This window comes from Suncus etruscus, chromosome 1 (genome assembly GCF_024139225.1).
Source record: "Suncus etruscus isolate mSunEtr1 chromosome 1, mSunEtr1.pri.cur, whole genome shotgun sequence".
Lineage (NCBI taxonomy): Eukaryota > Metazoa > Chordata > Mammalia > Eulipotyphla > Soricidae > Suncus > Suncus etruscus.
The window spans coordinates 59,718,426-59,738,489 of NC_064848.1; the positions used below are offsets into that span (position 1 = coordinate 59,718,426).

At 47.8% G+C, this 20,064-nt stretch overlaps 1 protein-coding gene across 1 annotated transcript in view; it reads right to left on the reverse strand.

Moving 5' to 3' along the window:
• Positions 1–2,920: 2,920 nt before the first annotated feature.
• Positions 2,921–20,064, reverse strand: part of AQP7 (aquaporin 7) — a 40,141-nt gene continuing 22,997 nt past the window's right edge. Inside the window, exons 3-8 of the mRNA XM_049771063.1 lie at positions 17,673–17,747; positions 6,153–6,276; positions 4,426–4,563; positions 3,857–3,975; positions 3,527–3,744; positions 2,921–3,173 (exon numbers count right to left, since the gene is read on the reverse strand). Coding sequence (XP_049627020.1) covers positions 2,921–3,173; positions 3,527–3,744; positions 3,857–3,975; positions 4,426–4,563; positions 6,153–6,276; positions 17,673–17,747 — 927 coding nt within the window. The remainder of the gene's footprint in view (positions 3,174–3,526; positions 3,745–3,856; positions 3,976–4,425; positions 4,564–6,152; positions 6,277–17,672; positions 17,748–20,064) is intronic.

Genomic DNA, 20,064 nt, shown 5'->3' on the forward strand with positions numbered 1-20,064 from the left:
TCAGAAATTGCTCCTGGCAGGCTTATAGTGGAAGCTCCTGAACCTGTTTCATCTCCCATATGGTCCCCCGTGCCTGCCAGAAGCGATTTCTGAGTGGAGAGCCAGGAGTAAACCCTGAGAACAAAAAACAAACAAACAAAAAAAGTCATCTTATACGCCAGAAAATATGGTAATAAATGTCTATACGGAGCTTAAAAAATGTATAATTGGGGGGCCAGAGAGGTGGTGCAAGCAGTAAAGCATCTGCCTTGCCTAGGATGAACCGTGGTTCTATCTCCCAGCATTCCATATGGTCCTCCAAGCCAGAAGTGATTTCTCCCTTCTTTTTGTTTTGCTTTGTTTTGTTTTGTTTTGTTTTTGGGTCACACCTGGCAGTGCTCAGAAGTCATTCCTGGCTCTATGTTCAGAAATAGCTCCTGGCAGACTCGGGGGACCATAGGGATGCAGGGATTTGAACCACCGTCCTTCTGCATGCAAGGCCTTACTTCCATGCTATCTCTCCGGCCCCTCAAAAGTAATTTCTGAGCACAGAACCAGGAGTAACCCCTGAGCACCACCGGGTGTGATAAAAAAAAACAAAACAAAAACAAGGCCTGGAGTGATAGCACAGAGGTAGAACTTTTACCTTGCATGCGTCCGACCTGGGACAGACCCGGGGTCAACCCCCATCATCCCATATGGTTCCCCGAACCTCCCAGGAGCGATTTCTGAGTGCAGAGACAAGGGTAACCCTTAAGCACCACCGGGTATGCCCCAAAACCAAAAACCAAAAAAATGTATAATTGACCCCATTTTGGTTCACTTATCCAGTCACTGTTCCAAGAAATTGAGGCAAAGTGGCTTTGGGTGACTTTGTGACTTTGTGACTCAGGTCCCCATTTCAAGCCCAAGTCAAGAAGCTTGAGAACACAGAGTTCCACTCAGCTCCACTCCATAGCTGAACATTATTTCATTTCTTCATATCTTGAGGTATGGAAGACATCCTAAATCTAGTCACTAAGACACACAACACACACTAAACACTTCAGATTGCAGAAGTCACAATAGGTAGAGGGTGATGAGATAATATAGTCGGTAGTGCATGCAGCCCACCTGGGTTTGATCCCCCAAGCTCCAAGACTGACTCCTGAGTGCAGAGCCAAGAGTAAACCCTGAGCATCATCGGTGTGGTCCAAAAACAAACAAAAAAACCATATGGGAAAGCAACACAGAAGCACACCACTTTTAGTGAGCAAAGTGGCTCAGGTAGCCCTGAATACCCAACCAGTGTTAACCACCTAAAAATGTATAATTATAGGAGTAACTGGGTTTCACCCTAATCAGAACGATTTCTTCCTTACATGTGATTATCCTACCTAAGCAGGAAAAACCCCTCTGGATTGGCCCCCTAATCCTACCTGTTCTCTTTTATTTTTATTTATTTATTTATTTATTTATTTATTTATTTATTTATTTATTTTTGGGTTTGGGTCACACCCAGCGTCGCTCAGGGTTACTCCTGGCTCTGCACTCAGAAATCGCTCCTGGCACGCTCAGGGGACCATATGGGATGCCGGGGATTGAACCAGGCTCCATCCGGTGTTGGCCGCAAGCAAGGCAAACGCCCTATCACTGTGCTACCACTCTGGCCCCGCTACCTGTTCTCTACCCCAAGGGTGGTCCTGCCTGCTCCTTCCAATAAAGACTCCTCATGAGAGAGAGAGAGAGAGAGAGAGAGAGAGAGAGAGAGAGAGAGAGAGAGAGAGAGAGAGAGAGAGAGAGAGACACTTTGGGTTGCTCTTTTCCACAGCTAGCTGTCTTGCATGCAATTCCTTGGCCTGTGTTGCAATTGGCTTATGGTAGAAGCTCCTGAACCTGTTTCATCTCCCTTATCTTGTGTGGATTATTTCTTGTGTCAGCATTGCTTCCAGAACTCTGTTCCCCAATCTCCCCAAGATTTTTTTACATGTAACCATTTAAATTGTACCAATCATTATGTATGTTTGTGACCATTGCATATGTCAGAGAACATTATTCCTGTAGAATTGGTGTATTCTGTATCTAATCTGTATAAACTCTGCGTGAACTGTGTTCAAGGCCCATTTGTGGCAATAGCCAAGGTCAAGCCCACATATATCAAATAAACTTTACTCTTCTGCCAATCTATTCCTTGATTAGATTTCTCTAACAGAAAGGGCATGGAGTGCAGGGGTCACCAGGGCCTCGTGTAGCAGCATATGCCCCACCACTTGAGTTATCTCCTCAGTCCCCCAACCCCCACCTTTTGTTTTTGGGTCACAATTGTAGTGTTCAGGGATCACTCACTCCTGGTGTGCTCAAGGAACATATGAAATGCCAGACAGATTGAACATTGGTTGGCAAGTGCCCTATTTATTTCTTGGTCCCATTATTAACATTTTTTGTTTGTCTCACAAATCTGCATAGAGGATCCAAACAGATATACAATTTTCCCGTGGTAGGCAAAAGTGAGAAAGAGAAAATACCCATTAAATTTCTAGGATGCAGTAATGGGAACAAGGCTGTGAATTCTGACTTGTGCCCTGACTGCACTTGACTGGTCAGCAGAGCACTGGTCAGTGGAGAATTATCCAGAATCAAGGGGTGGAACTCCAGTCCTCTGGGCCTCTGCCATACAGACCACCTCTTTCATCTACTGGAAACCCTATACTGTGGCTCCTCCTCTCTCACCCCTTCTGGTAAGGTCATTGGCACACCCTATTCTTTCCCAGGGGACCCGCAGTTCCCAAGCCCAGAAGGAGTTGGAAGTTTCTCTATGCTTCACCTTCTGGACTGAATGGCAAAATACCAAACTGGGGGACATTTAGGAGGCAAATGCAAGCCAGGGGTATCCACAAAGGAGGGGCAACTCTAGGGGACAAGGCTTGCTTTATTACACTAGGGACAGACTCAAATAGCAGACTTAAAATCGCTCTAGCTGGATAGACTCCTGAAGCTGCTCTGAAGTTCTGTCAGGGAAAGGGCTGATGGTGGACGTGAGGGTCGGTTGTGATTTCAGCACTGCAGGCGTCTTGTTCTCGATGTCCCCCAAATTGTTCTCCAACACCTTTGGCTTTTGCGGGATCCAGAAGCCGATGAAGAAGAGGTAGATGATGGCACCCAGGTAGCCTCCCAGAATGGGCGCCACCACAGGCACCCACCACCAGTTCCTGTCACTGTAGTGGAAATGCAGAGCCTGTTGTGAGGCTGGGCCAGGGCAGTGGCCTCCAGCACACACACACACACACACACACACAGGAACAAACAAATACACGAACGCACGTGCATACACACAGTAAGATTCTTTGAGAACCTGTCACCTGCCTGAACCTGGGATCCCACAAAGTGGTCGCCTAGGGTTATAGGATCAGAGATGAGACTGGGACAGGAATATCAGGAGCAGAAGGGAATAGTGCTGAGCTGGGCCTCAGGGACCCTCCAAAGTGAGGGTTGTGAGGGGCTTTGTAGGATTCTGCCTATATAACCTGCCCCCCTGCCTGCTGGAATCCCAGAGAACTTGAGAAGGCACCTGAAGACCTCTTTTCCCCAGCCAGCAATGAAGGTGAAGAAGCGAGGAGGCAGATCCCGTGCTGGGTTGATGGCATAGCCTGTGTTCATGCCCAAGGACACGCCAAGGACCACTACGAGGATGCCAATGAGCAGAGCTTGGGTTCCTTCTAGGGCGGGGCTGTTGTTCTTGTCCACGATGGCCAAGATACACATCTGGAGGATTCCTGTTAGTACCACCTGGAAGTAAGACACCATGGTAGCCTCACAGGCCATGCCCACACCCTCCACAGACACGGACAAGGACCCTGGTCCTTACTGTCGGAAGGGCCATCTCCTTTGGGCCACTCACCTCATCGATGAAACCCCTCCAAAGTGACATGCGCTCAGGAAGGTAAGTGGCAAAAATGCCAGCTGTAGCCTTGGGCCCAGTCACTGTCAGATTCGTCCCCGAATATTCCAAGATGGCTGCTGTGGAGACAAAAAACCTCAGAAGTAAGATGGTATAGCATAGGACCTAAGAGATCCATAGGAATAAGGTTCTTGTCTGGTTTGTAGGGGACCCAGGCATCCCATATGATCACCTGAGCTCCAACCAGGAGTGATCTTTGAACACAGAGTCAGAAGTAAGCCCTGAGTGCAGATGGATACAGCCAAACATTCACTTCCCCTCAACCCCCAAAAAACAATCTCCATACAAGGCTTTTCTAACCCATAATTTTTGGGGAGGCCCACATCCAGCATTACTCCTGAGTTTGTACTTAGGAATCACTCCAGGAGGTGCTGTAGGATGGAACCCGTGAAAAGCAAGTTCTATACCGTCTCTCCAAACCCTGACCCCAGACCTTCTCATAGGTCAGCAGAAGAAGGGTGGATGGAACCCCTGGTTGAGAGGAGACCCAGTGCGGCTGCTCCACTCACTCCAGAAGAGACCATAAATGGTGGCTGCTGCGAGGAAGGAACCTAAGAACTGGCCCAACACATAGACAGGAAACTTCTTCCAGGACATGCGACCTAGAGCGCAGTATGTGAAGGTCACGGCCGAGTTCATGTGGGCCCCTGTGGGATAGCAACAAAGGAGCCAGGAGTGAGAACAGAGACTGTTAATATTGCTAAGCCCAGGGTGGCTTTCCCCCAGCCCATCTCCATAAGGACCCTCACAATGGGGACCACAGGTGCGACACCCCCACAACAGGAAAGGGAGAGACTGAGCTAAGAAGTCTGAGCTTGTCTCAGTTGATCTTGTTAATATACGTATGAGTAGGCCCCCAATGGGTCTCAATAAAAACTAGTCATAAATCAAGCCCAACTGACACCAAAAGGAGTCGCTGCAGGAAAAACCAGTGAGCATCTAGCCATCACAGCTGAGAGCATCATGGCAATTTCCGGAGAGGTAAGGCATTTGCCTTGCATGCAGAAGGATGGTGGTTCGAATCCCGGCATCCCATATGGACCCCGAGCCTGCCAGGAGTGATTTCTGAGCCTAGATCTAGGAGTAACTCCTGAGCGCTCCTGGGTGTGACCCCCAAAAGAGAAAAAATTTAGTCTCCCTTCTACTCCTCTGTGCCTCACTTAAAACAACTTTAATAGGCCAGGGGCCAGAGAGATAGAGGGTACAGTGGGTAGGATACTTGCCTTGTACAGGCCAATCAGGGCTCAATTTCCTTTATCCTCTATGATTCTTGGAGCCCTCCAGGGGTGATCCCTGGCCCCAAACAACAACAACAACAAAAACAATAAATAAATAAATAGGTCAGACCTTTATTCAAGGGCGAAAAAAGGGAAAAAGATGTGAACTCAAGCCTAAGGACTTCAGAGGGCCAGAGCATGTATTTTGCAGGTCCTGACCCTAGGTTTACTCTCTGGCACTGCTGGATATGTTCTTGTGGCATTTAGTGCCAGCAACTCTTGCAGTCTCCCCACACTGCCAGGCTCATTGTGGCTAATCTCTCACAACCAGGAGAGGATCCCAGAACCTGACATCACTGAAGAGATCCTACAACTACCAAAAATGTGTGTGTGTGTGTGTGTGTGTGTTTTGGTGGGGGTCACTCCCGGCAGCGCTCAGGGGTTACTCCTGGCTCTATGCTCAGAAATCACTCCTGGCAGGCACAGGGGACCATATGGGATGCTGGGATTCGAACCACCATTCTTCTGCATGCAAGGCAAACGCCCAACCCCATGCTATCTCTCTGGCCCCCCAAAATATATTTTTATCAATATTTGTAAATGGCTGGAAACCTGAGTCAGCCATTCTGCACCAGTCTTACACTTCTCAGGCCCAGGTTCCTTCTCTAACACTGCAACAACACTGAAAATCCTGCAGGTGAAAGACAGTTCAAAGGCTGGGCACCTGCTTTACTGGAGGCCCAGTGTGATCTCCAGCACTAGTGGAGACAACCTCATGCACTGAGCCATGAGAACTGCTTGGTGCCCCCTCCTTAATTAGAAACAAAACAACAACAAAACTAAGTAAATTAATAAAATTTTAGATATGGTGGGTTGGGAGTTCCTGAGGAGTCTAGGTAGAGACTGTTAGAGGTAAGGGTTCAGGGTTTCCTTCCTCTAGGGTGAGGTGACTCATGGGAAGAAGCCCGATGGACATGTGGTGCTTAGAGCACTGCCAGGCAGGGCCTGGGCATACTCACCAGAGACACCTCCTGCTATGTGGATCCCCATGGTGACTCCAAAGCCAAAGCCCAAGTTGACACCAAGGTAGCTGCCTGAAGAACCTCCTAGAGTCTTCTGTGCGACACTCCCGAGGCCAAACACCTGTGAGAAGGGGTCTGTGATGGAGTATGGCCAAAGTCACCAGGTTCAGGACTGGAAAGGTAGCATGGAGGTAAGGCATTTGCCTTGCATGCAGAAGGACAGTGGTTCGAATCCTAGCATCCCATATGGTCCCCTGTGCCTGCCAGGAGTGATTTCTGAGAATGAAGCCAGGAGTAACCCCTGAGCATTGTCGGGTGTGACCCAAAAACAAACAAACAAACAAACACACAAAAACAAAGTCCCCAGGGTCAGCTCCAAGCTCAACCCCTCACCCTCCATCACATTCTCATTCCCCTCCCACTGTCCAACTGTTCCTCAAGAGACTTTCCTCCTTATGGTCCAACACCCCCAACCAAGGCCTCTCAGCCTGTCTGGGAGTGCTAGGGACTGCTGGGAAGACATAAAATACTAGGGAGCCTATGGGGCCAGAGAGATAGTACAGTGGCAGGGCATTTGCCTTGCACATGGCCAACCCAAGACGAATGGTGGTTCGAATCCCGGCATCCCATATGGCTCCCCGAGCCTGCCAGGGATGATTTCTGAGCACAGAGCCAGGAGTAACACCTGAGGGCCAAAAAAGTGACCCCCCCCCCAAAAAAAAAAAGACTAAGAAGCCTAAGGCTCCCCAGTTTAGTGGAGACTGTGAGGCTTCTGGTGTGGATAGAGCCTATCTCACTCCCCACTCCCACATCCCACATCCCCCCCCACAACCCCACACCAGTCCTAGAAGCCAGGATAAGGGGGAACCTCCTATCTCTCTTGCCCTCAGCAATAAATACATCTTAAGCTTTCCAATTTTACCCAGCTGTACCAAGAGTAGGCCCTGAGCACTGCCCGGGGTGGCCCCCCAAACAAACAAAACACAACAAAACATGTCCATTCTCTTAAGGCATCATTCCTGAGCTTCTGCCTCTGGCCCATTTCTAACTGCTGGGTAGCCCAGTTAAATGTCCCCAACATCCCCCACACACACCAAAGGGTTAGGAAAATGGTACTCAACATGAACTCAGCACTTGTCAAAACATCACTTCCACCTGTGTCCCCCCATCCCCTGTGTCCAGTCTCCCCCCTTCTCTTTGGTATGGCAGCGCTCTAGGTAAGGAGCCCTGGCTGGTTTCTATACCCTATCTCTTTGTTTTTATTTATAATTATTTTATTTAAGCGCCATGGTTACAAAATTGTCCATGATTGAGTTTCTGTTATACCACCCTTCACTCTTCTGTACACTATCCTTCACCAGTGCACTTTTCCTGCCACTAATGTCCCCATTTTCCCTCCCATCCATCCCCTGACTCTTGGGCAAACATTTTACTTCTCTCTCTCTCTTATCACTCTCTCTCCTTTTTGACACAGTGGTTTGCACTATTGATAATAAAGGAGCATTATACATATTGCTATATCGCTTTATGTCCTTACAGCACCCAGATCTTGTCCAGAGTGATCAATTCCAACATTTTCATAGTAGACTCTTCTCTGCCCTAACTGAATTCATCACTCTTTGTGGCAAGCTTCCTACCATGGACTAGTCCTCCTGACCCTCATCTCTATTGTCTCTGGGTATTATTACCATACTGCTTTTATTTATTTTATTTTATTTTATTTTGGTTTTTGGATCACAGCTGGTGGGGCTCAAGGGTTATTCCTGGCTTGACACTCAAAAATCGCTCCTGGCAGGCTCTAGGGACCATTTGGGATGCCAGGAATAGAACCCAGACTGCCCCAGGTTGGCTGCATACAAGGCAAATGCCCTACCGCTGTGCTATCACTCCATCCCCCTATACTGCTTTTATTTTATTTAATTTTGCTTTGGTTTTTTTTTGGGGGGTGGGGTGGGTGGGGTTTGGGTCACACCCAGCAGCACTCAGAAATTACTCTGGCTCTACGCTCAGAAATCGGTCCTGGCAGGCTTGGGGGACCATATGGGATGCCGGATTTGAACCACCATCCTTCTGCGTCTAAGGCAAACACCCTACCTCCATGCTATCTCTCCAGCCCCTTATTTTAGTTTAGTTTAATTTAGTTTAATTTGGTTTTTAGACCACACCTGGTGTGCTCAGAAGTTACTCCTGGCTCTGTACTCAGAAATCACTCCTAGCAGTCTCGGGGGACCATATGGGATGCCGTGGATGGAACCTGGGTCTGTCCCAGGTTGGCTGCATCTAAGGCAAATGCCCTACTGTTATGCTATCACTCTGGCCCCTCATACTACTTTTCATTTGTCTTATATCTCACAAACGAGTGAGATTCTATGTCTATCCCTCTCTTATGACTCAACATAATAATCTCCATATCCATCCATGTGTAAGCAAATGTCATGGCTTCATTTTTCCTAATAGCTGTATAGTATTTCATTGTGTAGATGTACCACAGTTTTTTTTAGCCACTCATCTGTTTTGGGGCACTTGGGTTGTTTCCAAATTCTAGCTATTGTAAATAGTGCTACTATGAACATATGAACATAGGAGTGCAGAAGGCTTTTTAGCATGGTTATACCTAATCTCTTGATCCCCCTTCTTAGTCTGACTATGGTTCCTGATGTGACGAACCCAGAATTTCCCAAGCTACACAGTCTCCAAAGCCCCCAGTATGAGCTTCCCTGACATGACCTTCTCCCTACACTGTTTCTCCACCACCCAGGTTTATTCTTCTCTCCAGGCTCTCCCCTATGGAGAGCCACCCACATTCTCTTTATCTGCCTCATGAACACAAGAAAACCCCCAGGCTCCTCTCTGTGCCCCTTTTAAGACACATTCCTAAATTTAGGACTCATTTAAGGACCACTTCTTAGTCTTCTCATGCCCTTGGTTCAGATCCACATAATGCATGAAAATTCCCAAACCCTCTTCCTAGGAGACAGATCCCTATTTCCAAAGGCCCTCTGGAAGTCCCCTGGGGCTTCTTCAGGCTGTGTCAAAAGCTCATTGTCTCCCAGAAACTGTGACACACACACACACACACACACACACACACACACACACACACACATCTTCTGTTCCTCATCTTAGCAGACCCAGTCAGAAACTTGGAAGTGACAAAGAAAAAAAGAACAGTATGTCACTCTTCCCCCCCCATCCCCATGCCCAGCCAATTCTGTTTACATTCTCCCCAGAAGAGACTCAGCCTCCTCCTTGCCACACAAATAGCCTACCACCCCAAAGCCATTGTGTCTGCCTTTTGTTTTGTTTTGTTTGGGCCACACCTGGCAGGGGTTACTTCTGGCTTTGCCCTCAGAAATTGTTCCTGGGAAGCCTGGAGGACCATATGGGATGCCGGGATTTGAACTACTATTGGTTCTGGGTCAGCCGCTTGCAAGACAAACACCCTACCACTGTGCTATCTCTCCGGCCTCATGTGTCTACCTTTTGTTTGAACATTCACTGGCCTCCCTCCATTTATAGGATAAAGTCCAAGTTCAGAGGTCATTGTTTAAAACAATACATAAACTCATCTCTTTGACTCTCAGTTTCATTATCTATCCCATGGTGGTTTTTTTTTTTTCATTTTCTGTTTATCTCATTATTACATTTTATATTTCCCCTATGGGTTTTGTTTTTGTTTTTGTTTTTTTGGTTTCTGGATCACTCCCGGCAGCCTACAGGAATTACTCCTGGCTCTATGCTCAGAAATCGCTCCTGGGGCCGGGCGGTGGCGCTGGAGGTAAGGTGCCTGCCTTGCCTGCGCTAGCCTAGGACGGACCACGGTTCGATCCCCCGGCGTCCCATATGGTCCCCCAAGAAGCCAGGAGCAACTTCTGAGCGCATAGCCAGGAGTAACCCCTGAGCGTCACAGGGTGTGGCCCAAAAACCAAAAAAAAAAAAAAAAAAAAAAGAAATCGCTCCTGGCAGGCCCAGAGGACCATATGGGATGCTGGGATTAGAACCACCATTCTTCTGCATGTAAGGCAAACGTCCTACCTCCATGCTATCTCTCCAGCCCCTCCCTTATGTTTTTTATGTTTAACAATACTATTGCCACAAAATAATGATAAATACTTACTATTTGCCTGACACTGTTGAACAAGATACTTCCTTTAGGAGCTGGAGAGATGATATAGCAGATAAGGTGCTTGCCTTACCTGCTGCTACCCTAGGTTTGATACTCGGTACTCCATGAGTCCCCATGAGTATAGAGCCAGGGTTGCATCACTGGGTGAGGTCCCAAAACAAACAACTATATATATTTATGTTTATTTATGTATAAATAAATACATTTAAAATATTTAAAATTTATGGGGCTGGAGTGATAGCACAGCAGTTGGGTGTTTGCCTTGCACGCAGCCAATCCAGGATGGACGGTGGTTTGAATCCCAGTGTCCCATATGATTCCCCAAGCCAGCAGCGATTTTTTTTGGGGGGGGGGGCACACCCAGTGATGCTCAGGTGTTACTCCTGGCTATGCGCTCAGAAATCGCTTCTGGCCTGGGGGACCATATGGGACGCTGGGGGATGGAACAGTGGTTCGTCCTAGGCTAGCGTGGGCAAGGCAGATGTCTTACTAGTGCCACCGCTCCAATCCCAGCCAGGAGCGATTTTTTTTTTTTTTTTTTGGTTTTTGGGCCACACCCGGCGGTTCTCAGGGGTTACTCCTGGCTGTCTGCTCAGAAATAGCTCCTGGCAGGCACGAGGGACCCTATGGGACACCGGGATTCAAACCAACCACCTTAGGTTCTGGATCAGCTGCTTGCAAGGCAAGCACCGCTGTGCTATCTCTCCGGGCCCGATTTCTGAGCGCATAGCCAGGAGTAACCCCTGAGCATCGTCAGGTGTGACCCAAAAACCAAAAAGAATTTTTTTAATTAAAAATTTTTTAAATATTTAAATAAAAATATAAATATATAAATTACATATCTTCTTTAACTAATGCTTTAGGTGCTAACCATTCTTCACTCTGGACAACTCCAGGTTTTAAGAAGCTGAATGACTTGTCCAATGATGGTAATTAGGCAGTATTTTAAGTCTTGGTGGCCAACGTGGGAGCAATAGTTCAGCAGCTAGGACATTTTCCTTGCTCTCAGTGTACCCAGTTTTGATCTCTGGCACCCCAAGCCCCCAGGAGTGACTCCTGAGTGCAGAGCCAGGAGTAAGCTCTGAGCATAGCCATGTATGGCCCAAAACAAAACAAAAATATCTGAAATCTAGGGGTGGCCACCTCTACCAGGCCACCTCACACTAATCTACCAAACTAAGCTTCCTATTTATCTGGCTTTCTCAGGTCTCTGTGGTGTTATCATCATTGAAACATCTGCTCATAGATTCTCCCCTTTATGACTGACAGTCTTCAGCTCATGTTCAGGTAATGCCTCCTTTGAAAAGTCTAGTATGTCACCGAGGTACTGCAAGATGTCCAGGATGCTAGAAATCAGTCTAGATCTGTTTCACCTAACGTGACAGCCATCATCCATGTGATCCTTATTCCCTTGATAAATGGCTAGTCCAAGCTGAGAGAGAACTGCTGTCAGTGTAAAGGACAGCCCAGATTTCACAGACTGCAGGGAAAGGAGCACATAGAATATCTTACTGAGGCATTCATATTGGAGCCAGAGAGAAAACTCAATGGGATGGAGCACATGATTTGCATGTGGGAGTACTGGTTCCAGTCCGAGCATCGCAAGGTTCCCCAAACACCCCTGGGAATGAGTCTCCCTCACCCAACCACAGATCCCAAAGTAGACATTGAGAACTCTCAGATGTGACCCAAAAACCAAATCAGGGGCCGAAGCAATAGTACAGTGGGTAGGGCATTTGCCTTGCTCTCAGCTGACCTGGGTTCGATCCCTGGCATTCCATATAGTCCTCTGAGCTCACCAGGACTAATTCCTAAGTGCAGAGCCAGGAAAAATCTCTGAGCACCAATGGGTATAGTCCAAAACAACACACAAATAACAAAAAAGAAGTACAAAAAAGAAACTGTGTTGGTACTATTTTGGCAATATGGACTAATTATAATAATATATAAATTATTATATATAATCATAATAATATAACAAGTTAAATTTCATAATTTAACTTTATAATGGCTTGCTATCCTTTTTTTTTTTTTTTTTTTTTTTGGCTTTTTGGCTTTTTGGGCCACATCCAGCGGCTTTTAGGGGTTACTCCTGGCTCTGAGCTCAGAAATCGCTCCTGGCCGGCTCGAGGGACCATATGAGAAGCCGGGCATCAAACCCAGATCCATCCCAGGTCAAACACATGCAAGGCAAATAAATGCCCTACTGCTATGCTATCTCTCCAGCCCCTGCGATTCTTTTTATTTTATTTTATTTTATTTTGAGCAGTGCTCAGGGATTACTCCTGGCTCTGCGCTCAGAATCACTCCTGGCAGGCAGGCTCGGGGGATCATCTGGGATGCCAGAAAACGAACCCAGGATCATCATGGATCAGCTGTGTACAAGGCAAATGCCCTACCGCTGTGCTATCTCTCTAGCCCATGCTATCTTTATTTTTTTAATTTGAGAAAATATTTCTTTATAGCATTATGGAAGTTTCAATCATAAAACACTATGATTCAATAACTCTATATGTCACATCTTGATCATCATTAAAAGCCTAACTTCCATCAACCATATGATTGCTAGAAAAGAAATTGTATATGTCTTTAAACCACACCCAGAAGTATCAGGGGATATTCCTTACTAAGTGCTTGGAATTCCTTCCTGCAGTGCTGGGAACCATGAGGTGTCAGGAATTGAATTCAGAATTCCTACATGTAAAGCATATGCTTTCGTCTATTGAGCATCTCCCCAAACACTATAAAAAAAACACATTTGTTGTTTGGGGACACATGAAGTACTTATTCTCATGGGCTACTTCTGGAATAGGCAGCCCAGAGGCAGGCCAGAGCAAGGAATAAGGGAGGGAACAGGAACCTGTGGACTTGAAGAGAAGAGACAGGTCAAGGTTCCAGGAGGGGCAGGACTGAAGCAGGCTCTAGGTTCTGTCTCTAAATAGAAGTTCTCAATGGGGCCGGAGAGATAGCATGGAGGTAAGGTGTTTGCCTTTCATGCAGAAGGTCCGTGGTTCGAATCCCGGCGTCCCATATGGTCTCCCGTGCCTGCCAGGAGCGATTTCTGAGCATAGAGCCAGGAGTAGCCCCTGAGCACTGCCGGGTGTGACCCAAAAACCAAAAAAAAAAAAAAAAAAAAAAAAAAAAGAAGTTCTCAATGGTTTACTAAAGCAATAAGTAAGTGACAAAGCCCTATAATCTCCCATGTCAGGCCAGCACATATCACCTGAGGATATTATCCATTCAGTACACATTTTGTTGAGATAACTCAACTTGGTTTTCGACTCTCAGAGCTTTTGCTCCTCTTGAAATCTCTCAGTCACTGAGGCAGAGTCAGCCTGATTTGTGCCTGGCATGACATAACCAAGCAGGGTGATGACAGTCAGGTCCTCAGAAAGCTTAGTACCCCATGGTTAGCTCTCCACCTACCTCCAAGCCCCCATCCCCTGTGGCCAAAATGGGCCTTGAAAACACAAAGTTCTTCCAGCAACCATGGGGCAGCCTTGAGGGCAACATCCAGAGGCTGCAGAGGAACCAGCCAGCACTCTTCCCAGTACCTGTCTTGCTGCAGCAAATAGGGCCCAAGGTCACACTCACTTTTCTGCAAGTACCTTCACCCTGATGACTCACTGAGCTTCCTATAAACAGAAGAAGCCACCCCACTCCACCCCTGGCATCAGGCTGACAACTAAAAATAACAGCACAATGTCCTCAGGAATTTCAACCTTAAATTCTTTCACAGATGTTACTTCCCTTCAATCCCTGCAGAAAATCTGCTTAGCAAATGTTTCTGTTTCCACTCAACAGATAAAAGACACTGAGGCCCAGAGAGGAGTCTTGGACTACCCATAGCCTAAAATTGCCCAGAAAGACAGTACAGTAGAGAAGGCTGGGTACAATCCCCAGCATCCCATATTGGTCCTCTGAGTGCACCAGGAGTGATTCCTAAGCACAGAGCCAGGAATAATTTCTGACGTGGCCCCAAAACCTAAATAAATTAATAAAATTACCCCTTAGGGGAAAGATTAATAAGCCAGATTATTAGGAAACTGGCAATAGGGCTGGAGAGAGAGTACAGCAGGTAAAGTGTTTGTCTTGTACCTAGTTAACCCTGGTTTGAACCTAGCTTCCATCCCTGGCACCACATATGATTCCCAAGCACCACCAATAGGTAACTTGTCTTGCAAGTAGCCAACCCTGATTCAATGCCCTACACAGTATGTGATTCCCAAGCATCAACAGGATCACTCCTGAGCATGAAGCTAGAAGTAGCACCCAAACACTGTTGGGTATGACCTCAAAACACAAACCTAAAAAATAATGACAACAATAAAAGAGCTTTGAAATTGGAGCGATAGTATAGTGGATAGAGCACTTGCTTTGCATCTAAATTCAATCCTTGATATCCCAAATGGTTCCCTGAGCCTGCCAGGTGTGATTCCTGAACAGAGAGCCAGGAGTAAACCCTGAGCACCACTGAATGTGGCCACAAAACAAACAAAAAACATCTTTGTGGGGCCAGAGCAATAGCAAAGCGGCAGAGTGTTTGCCTTGCACGCAGCCGATCCATCTTGGACCCGGGTTCAGTTCCCAGTATACCAGCAACCTCGAGCCTGCCAGGAGTGATTTCTTTTTTTTTTCTTTCTTTTTTTGGTTTTTGGTTTTTGGGTCACACCCGGCAGCGCTCAGGGGTCACTCCTGGCTCTACGCTCAGAAATCGCTCCTGGCAGACTCAGGGGACCATATGGGGTGCCGGGATTCAAACCACCGTCCTTCTGCATGCAAGGCTAACGCCTTTCATCCATGCTATCTCTCCAGCCCCAGGAGTGATTTCTGAGCTCAGAGCCAAGAGTAATCCCTGAGCGCCACCGGGTGTGGGCCCCTCCAAATAAACCAAAACATCTTTGTGTGCACAAAAGCACCTGGGACAGGAATATGAGCTATAGTTCATGTCCATGCAGACCACAGCACCCGCCCCATGAGCACTACAATCAAGTGTGTGTGCGATCGCCAACCTCACAAACACATAGACAGCAGAGGAAAGAGGTGGGAAAATAATTTGTAAAGGAGAAATGCAGCAGTGGGTGGGTAGCAGGTTTGTGGGCGGTGTATGTTTTCCTGAGAACTCTCCAAGGAAGCACCTCTGGCCTCCATGCCTCCCGGGTTCCAAGGTTTAACAGCCCTTAGGGACTGGAATGTTTTGTCATAAATGAATTACTCTGACCTGGAGTGAGGCAGGACAGGAATTGCTGCTCTTCTCAAAGCCCAAAAACCCAGGGGAAGGTGGTGGTCAGAAGGCAGGAAGTCTGGAGCTGCTGAGTTGGTGCACTAACAGCCAGAAGCTGGAGGTGTCTGTTGCGGGCTCATGGCCCTCACATTAGGCTATCAGCTCTTAGTGCCCTGTTACCAACAAGGCATCTTGAGTTCTGATCATTTTGGGAGCTGTAAAAGCTTAACTGGAGGAAGCAGCGTGGGCATGCAGCCCGGATCCCAAGTCAATGCACTTAAGAACTGTGAGGCAGGCTGGGAGAAGCCCAGGTGAGCTAGGAACTCAGTGACAGGAAGCACGATAAGGACCTGAGTGTGCAGAGTCACCCTGGACTCTTCATCTCCTGCACTGGAACTAAATGTACACACAGACACACTGACACACACATATATGCATATACTCTCACCCATGCATGCTCACATTTATACTCACACTCAGACACATCTTTACACACACCTCCACACACTCCCACAAACACCTCACTTCCACACACACAATCATATTGACATACACAATGGACTGCTCATGTGGACCCTCAGCCCGGCCATCATCCCAGATGCAAGCGCCCCCCCCCCCCCCACCACCACCACCACATCCGAACAAGCTTCAGGGGCTACAGCTGGAGGATGGAGACAGGAGGGACAGTGGCAGGGCTGAGCCGGAAGAGACAGAGTCCCAGGAACCTCATGCTCTCATGGCTATCTGGGTTTTGGGTTCTTAACGGTGCTATCCATTCAGGAGTCACTCCTGGGGGGCACTCAGGGGACTGTGCAGAGTCAGGAGTTGTAGCTTGTGCAGCACACAAGCGTGTGCTCCAGCCTGTTGCCCTCTCCCTGGTATCAAAGGAGCCTTTGTCATGGTCCCTAGAAACCAGCCAAATTGTAGGATTCCCTCTCAGCATTTTGACCACACCACAGTGTTGACCTCTCCCTCTTTGAGAAAAACCCTGTAAACCCTGCTCCCCTTACATTCTTTAACATTTCTTTTTTTGTTTTGTTTTGTTTTGTTTTTGGGCCACATCCGGCGGTGCTCAGGGGTTACTCCTGGCTGTCTGCTCAGAAATAGTTCCTGGCAGGCACGGGAGACCATATGGAACACCGGGATTTGAACCAACCACCTTTGGTCCTGGATCAGCTGCTTGCAAGGCAAACACCGCTGTACTATCTCTCCGGGCCCCTCTTTAACATTTCTGACCCCTCTCTCCCTCCCTCCCTCCCTGCTCTGTCTTTTTTTCTATTTTTGTGTCACAACCCTCAATGGTCAGGATACTTACTCCTACTCCTGTCTCTGTGCTCAGGAGTGACTCCTGGCCAGCTTAGGGAACCGTATGGGATGCTGAGGATTGAATCCAGGTTGGCAGCATGCAAGGCAAGTGCCCCACCCACTATTGCTTCTGCCCAATCTGTTACACTCTTAAGCTATTGACTACCCTGATATCCAACCACTCAAGATTTCCCACATATACATCCAGCACCCAGAACCCACTTGCTCACATCCAAACTGAACCCCTCCTAGTGCCCCAATAAGGGGCCCCAGGCTTCAGAATGCAACTTTACACAGGCTCCACGTCTCTTTCTTCTCCAACCCTGGCCTGGGCACTGTATTCTGTCTGTCTCAGTCGTTGCACTCACCCCTTCACTGCCTCCTCCTCTAGCCTTGCCCTTTCTGCTTAGGTTCCGGACTACACACCCAAAATCTCCCAAATCTGAAATTGAGTGTCTCATTCCCTGCTGGAAACCCTCTATAACTTCACATGCCCTCTCAATTCATTCTCAGACCCAGCTTTCAATGTTTACTTCTGTCTCTTGACATGTGATTTCCCTTTTCCCCACTTCTGTCCATGCCCTAACCTGTCTTCAGATCCTGGTTTTATTATGCCTCATGTATTAACTTTTCCCCAAAAGGTTTGGTGACCCATACGATACTCCCTCTCGATTTTCTTTGCTTCTACCAACTTCCGGCTCAGAGGCCTGGAAATTGCCTGCCATGGGATTGGGGGGGATCGGGGAATAAAGAGGGAAGGACCTTGATCTGGGATAATCTCCCTGAGCCCCACCCTTCTGATGCCTCAGGGTCCATGCCCTTTCAGCAGGGTCCACCCACCCTGTCACTCTGATCCACTCACCATCATGGTGTAGGTGCTTAAGAGCTCAGCCAGAAATTCCCGCACCAGTTTCTTCTGAAATGCTATTTGTATCATCTGCAGAAAAGTGGATGAGCTGAGCCTGCCACCAGGGGAGGCCCTGAAACAACAACCCAAACCCAAACAAACGGTTAGAATGAGGTGCAAGCTCTGCCCATGAGCCCTTCCACTCGGGGCTGAGTTAATGGGTAACTCAGCAGCTTCTCACACATTCTCCCCAGCCAGGGCATGTGGGACAACTAGGATCAGACACGCCTATGAGTTGCAGGGATAGGAGGGCCCCAGGGGTCAATGGCAAGCCAGCTCTCATCTAACCTGGAATGGGGATGGGACCAGAAGGAAGGGGCATAGAAGAGGCCACTTTGTGGAGGGGACAGCCAAGGAATGAGTGAGTGTCACCAGTGGAACTGATGAGTCTCAAGGGAAAGATGGTGGGAGCAGAGCTCAGCTGCTATCTGCCTGCCTCTGGACATGAGCCAGAGACCTGGGGACACAGACAAGGAAGGCACTGGGCAGAACTAGCAGCAACTTAACACTGCAGCAGCACTGCTCCCAGGCTCTAAAAACAGCACCAGGGCAGCTTTTGCCAACACTGAAGACATCTGCCAAGGGCATCAGTGCCTTGAGACAGACCAACACAGACCTATGAGTGATTGGAACAGTGTGGGATAGACAAGACAGGGACTGGGCCTCATTCCTTGCCTTGCCTCTATGCTGGCACTATACCAGGGACCTGGCAAATTGCAATACAGCATTGAGTAGACAGAAGCAGGAAGATTACTCTGCCTGCTCCCCTGGAGAGCACAGAACTTCCTCAGCTGTCACTGCCTGGCACACGAGCACTGCTTGATCAATATTTGGTTAGTATACTGCAGGTTTAAATGGAGGGAGGGGAGAGATCAAAGTGGGTTTGGGGTGCCATTGTCTAGTGTGGGAGGATGGGTGCAGGGTCAGATTTGGGAAAGAAGTGGGTGAATGAAGGCTGCAAACACCTCCAGGTATGACCTCAATGCTGGTCTAGAGAGGTCACCCTTTTTTTTACCTCCCCTATTGAGAGACTGAAATTCTTGCTATCCCCTTAACTCCTTACCCCTCTGAGAGACACTGCAGTCTAGACCCCATAAATTTCCTTTCCTTATTTTGTCACAGTAGCAAAGAATGAGCAGAGGGAAGGGTGACTTGAATCAAACCCCTTCTATTTGTCCGGGGCCAGAGAGATAGTACAACAGATAAGTTTAATTTTTTTTTTTTTTTTTTGGTTTTTGGGCCACACCCGTTTGACCCTCAGGGGTTACTCCTGGCTATGCACTCAGAAATCGCCCCTGGCTTGGGAGGACCATATGGGACACCGGGAGATCGAACTGAGGTCTGTCCTACGCTAGGGCTTGCAAGGCAGACACCTTACCTCTAGCGCCACCTTCCCGGCCCCAACAGATAAGTTATTTGTCTTTCATGCAGTTCAATACCTGGCACCTCACACGGTCTCCCAAGCCTGCCAAGAGTAATTGCTGAGTGCAGAGTCAGGAGTAGCTCCTGAGCATCACTAGGTGCAGCAAAAACAAACAAAAAATAACACTTCCATTTTGGGGGCTGAACCCCATGTTTAAATCTCCCCACCCTGTTCTCTGCATTATGGTTATACCAGGCAAGCAAAACCAAGGCTGGCTTTGGTAGGAGGGTAGACAGTTATGTGGACCACCCACAGCTTATCACCTACACCAACTCAACAATCACAAAAAGAGAAGGGGAAACACATTAAAAATAACAAGCGTGGCTAGAGCAATAGCACAGCAGGTGGGGTGTTTGTTTTGCACTTGGCTGACCCCAGTTCAATCCTCGGCATCCCATATGGTTCCCTGAGCCTTCCAGGAGTGATTTCTGAATTCAAAGCCAGGAGTAACTCCTGAGTGCCACTGGATATGGCCCCCCAAAACACAATATAAAAAAACAGCAAGGACTGGAGCAATAGTATAGTGGGTGGTTCTTGCTTTGAACATCTCCGACCCAGATTCAGTCCCCAGCATCCCATATGGTTCCCCAAACCCACCAGGAATGATTCCTGTGTACAAAACTAGGAGTTAGCCTTGAGCACCACTGAAAGTGGATCCAAAACTAAATTAATAAATTAAAATAATAATAATAATAATAGAAGGCTGGTCTCTCAATGGTAGAGCACATGCCTTTCATTTGTGAAGCCCTGCCTTCTATCCCTAACATCTCTCTTTTTTTTTTTTTTTTTTTTTTTGGTTTTTGGGCCACACCCGGTAACGCTCAGGGGTTACTCCTGGCTATGTACTCAGAAGTTGCTCCTGGCTTGGGGGACCATATGGGATACCGGGGGATCGAACCGAGGTCCGTCCAAGGCTAGCGCAGG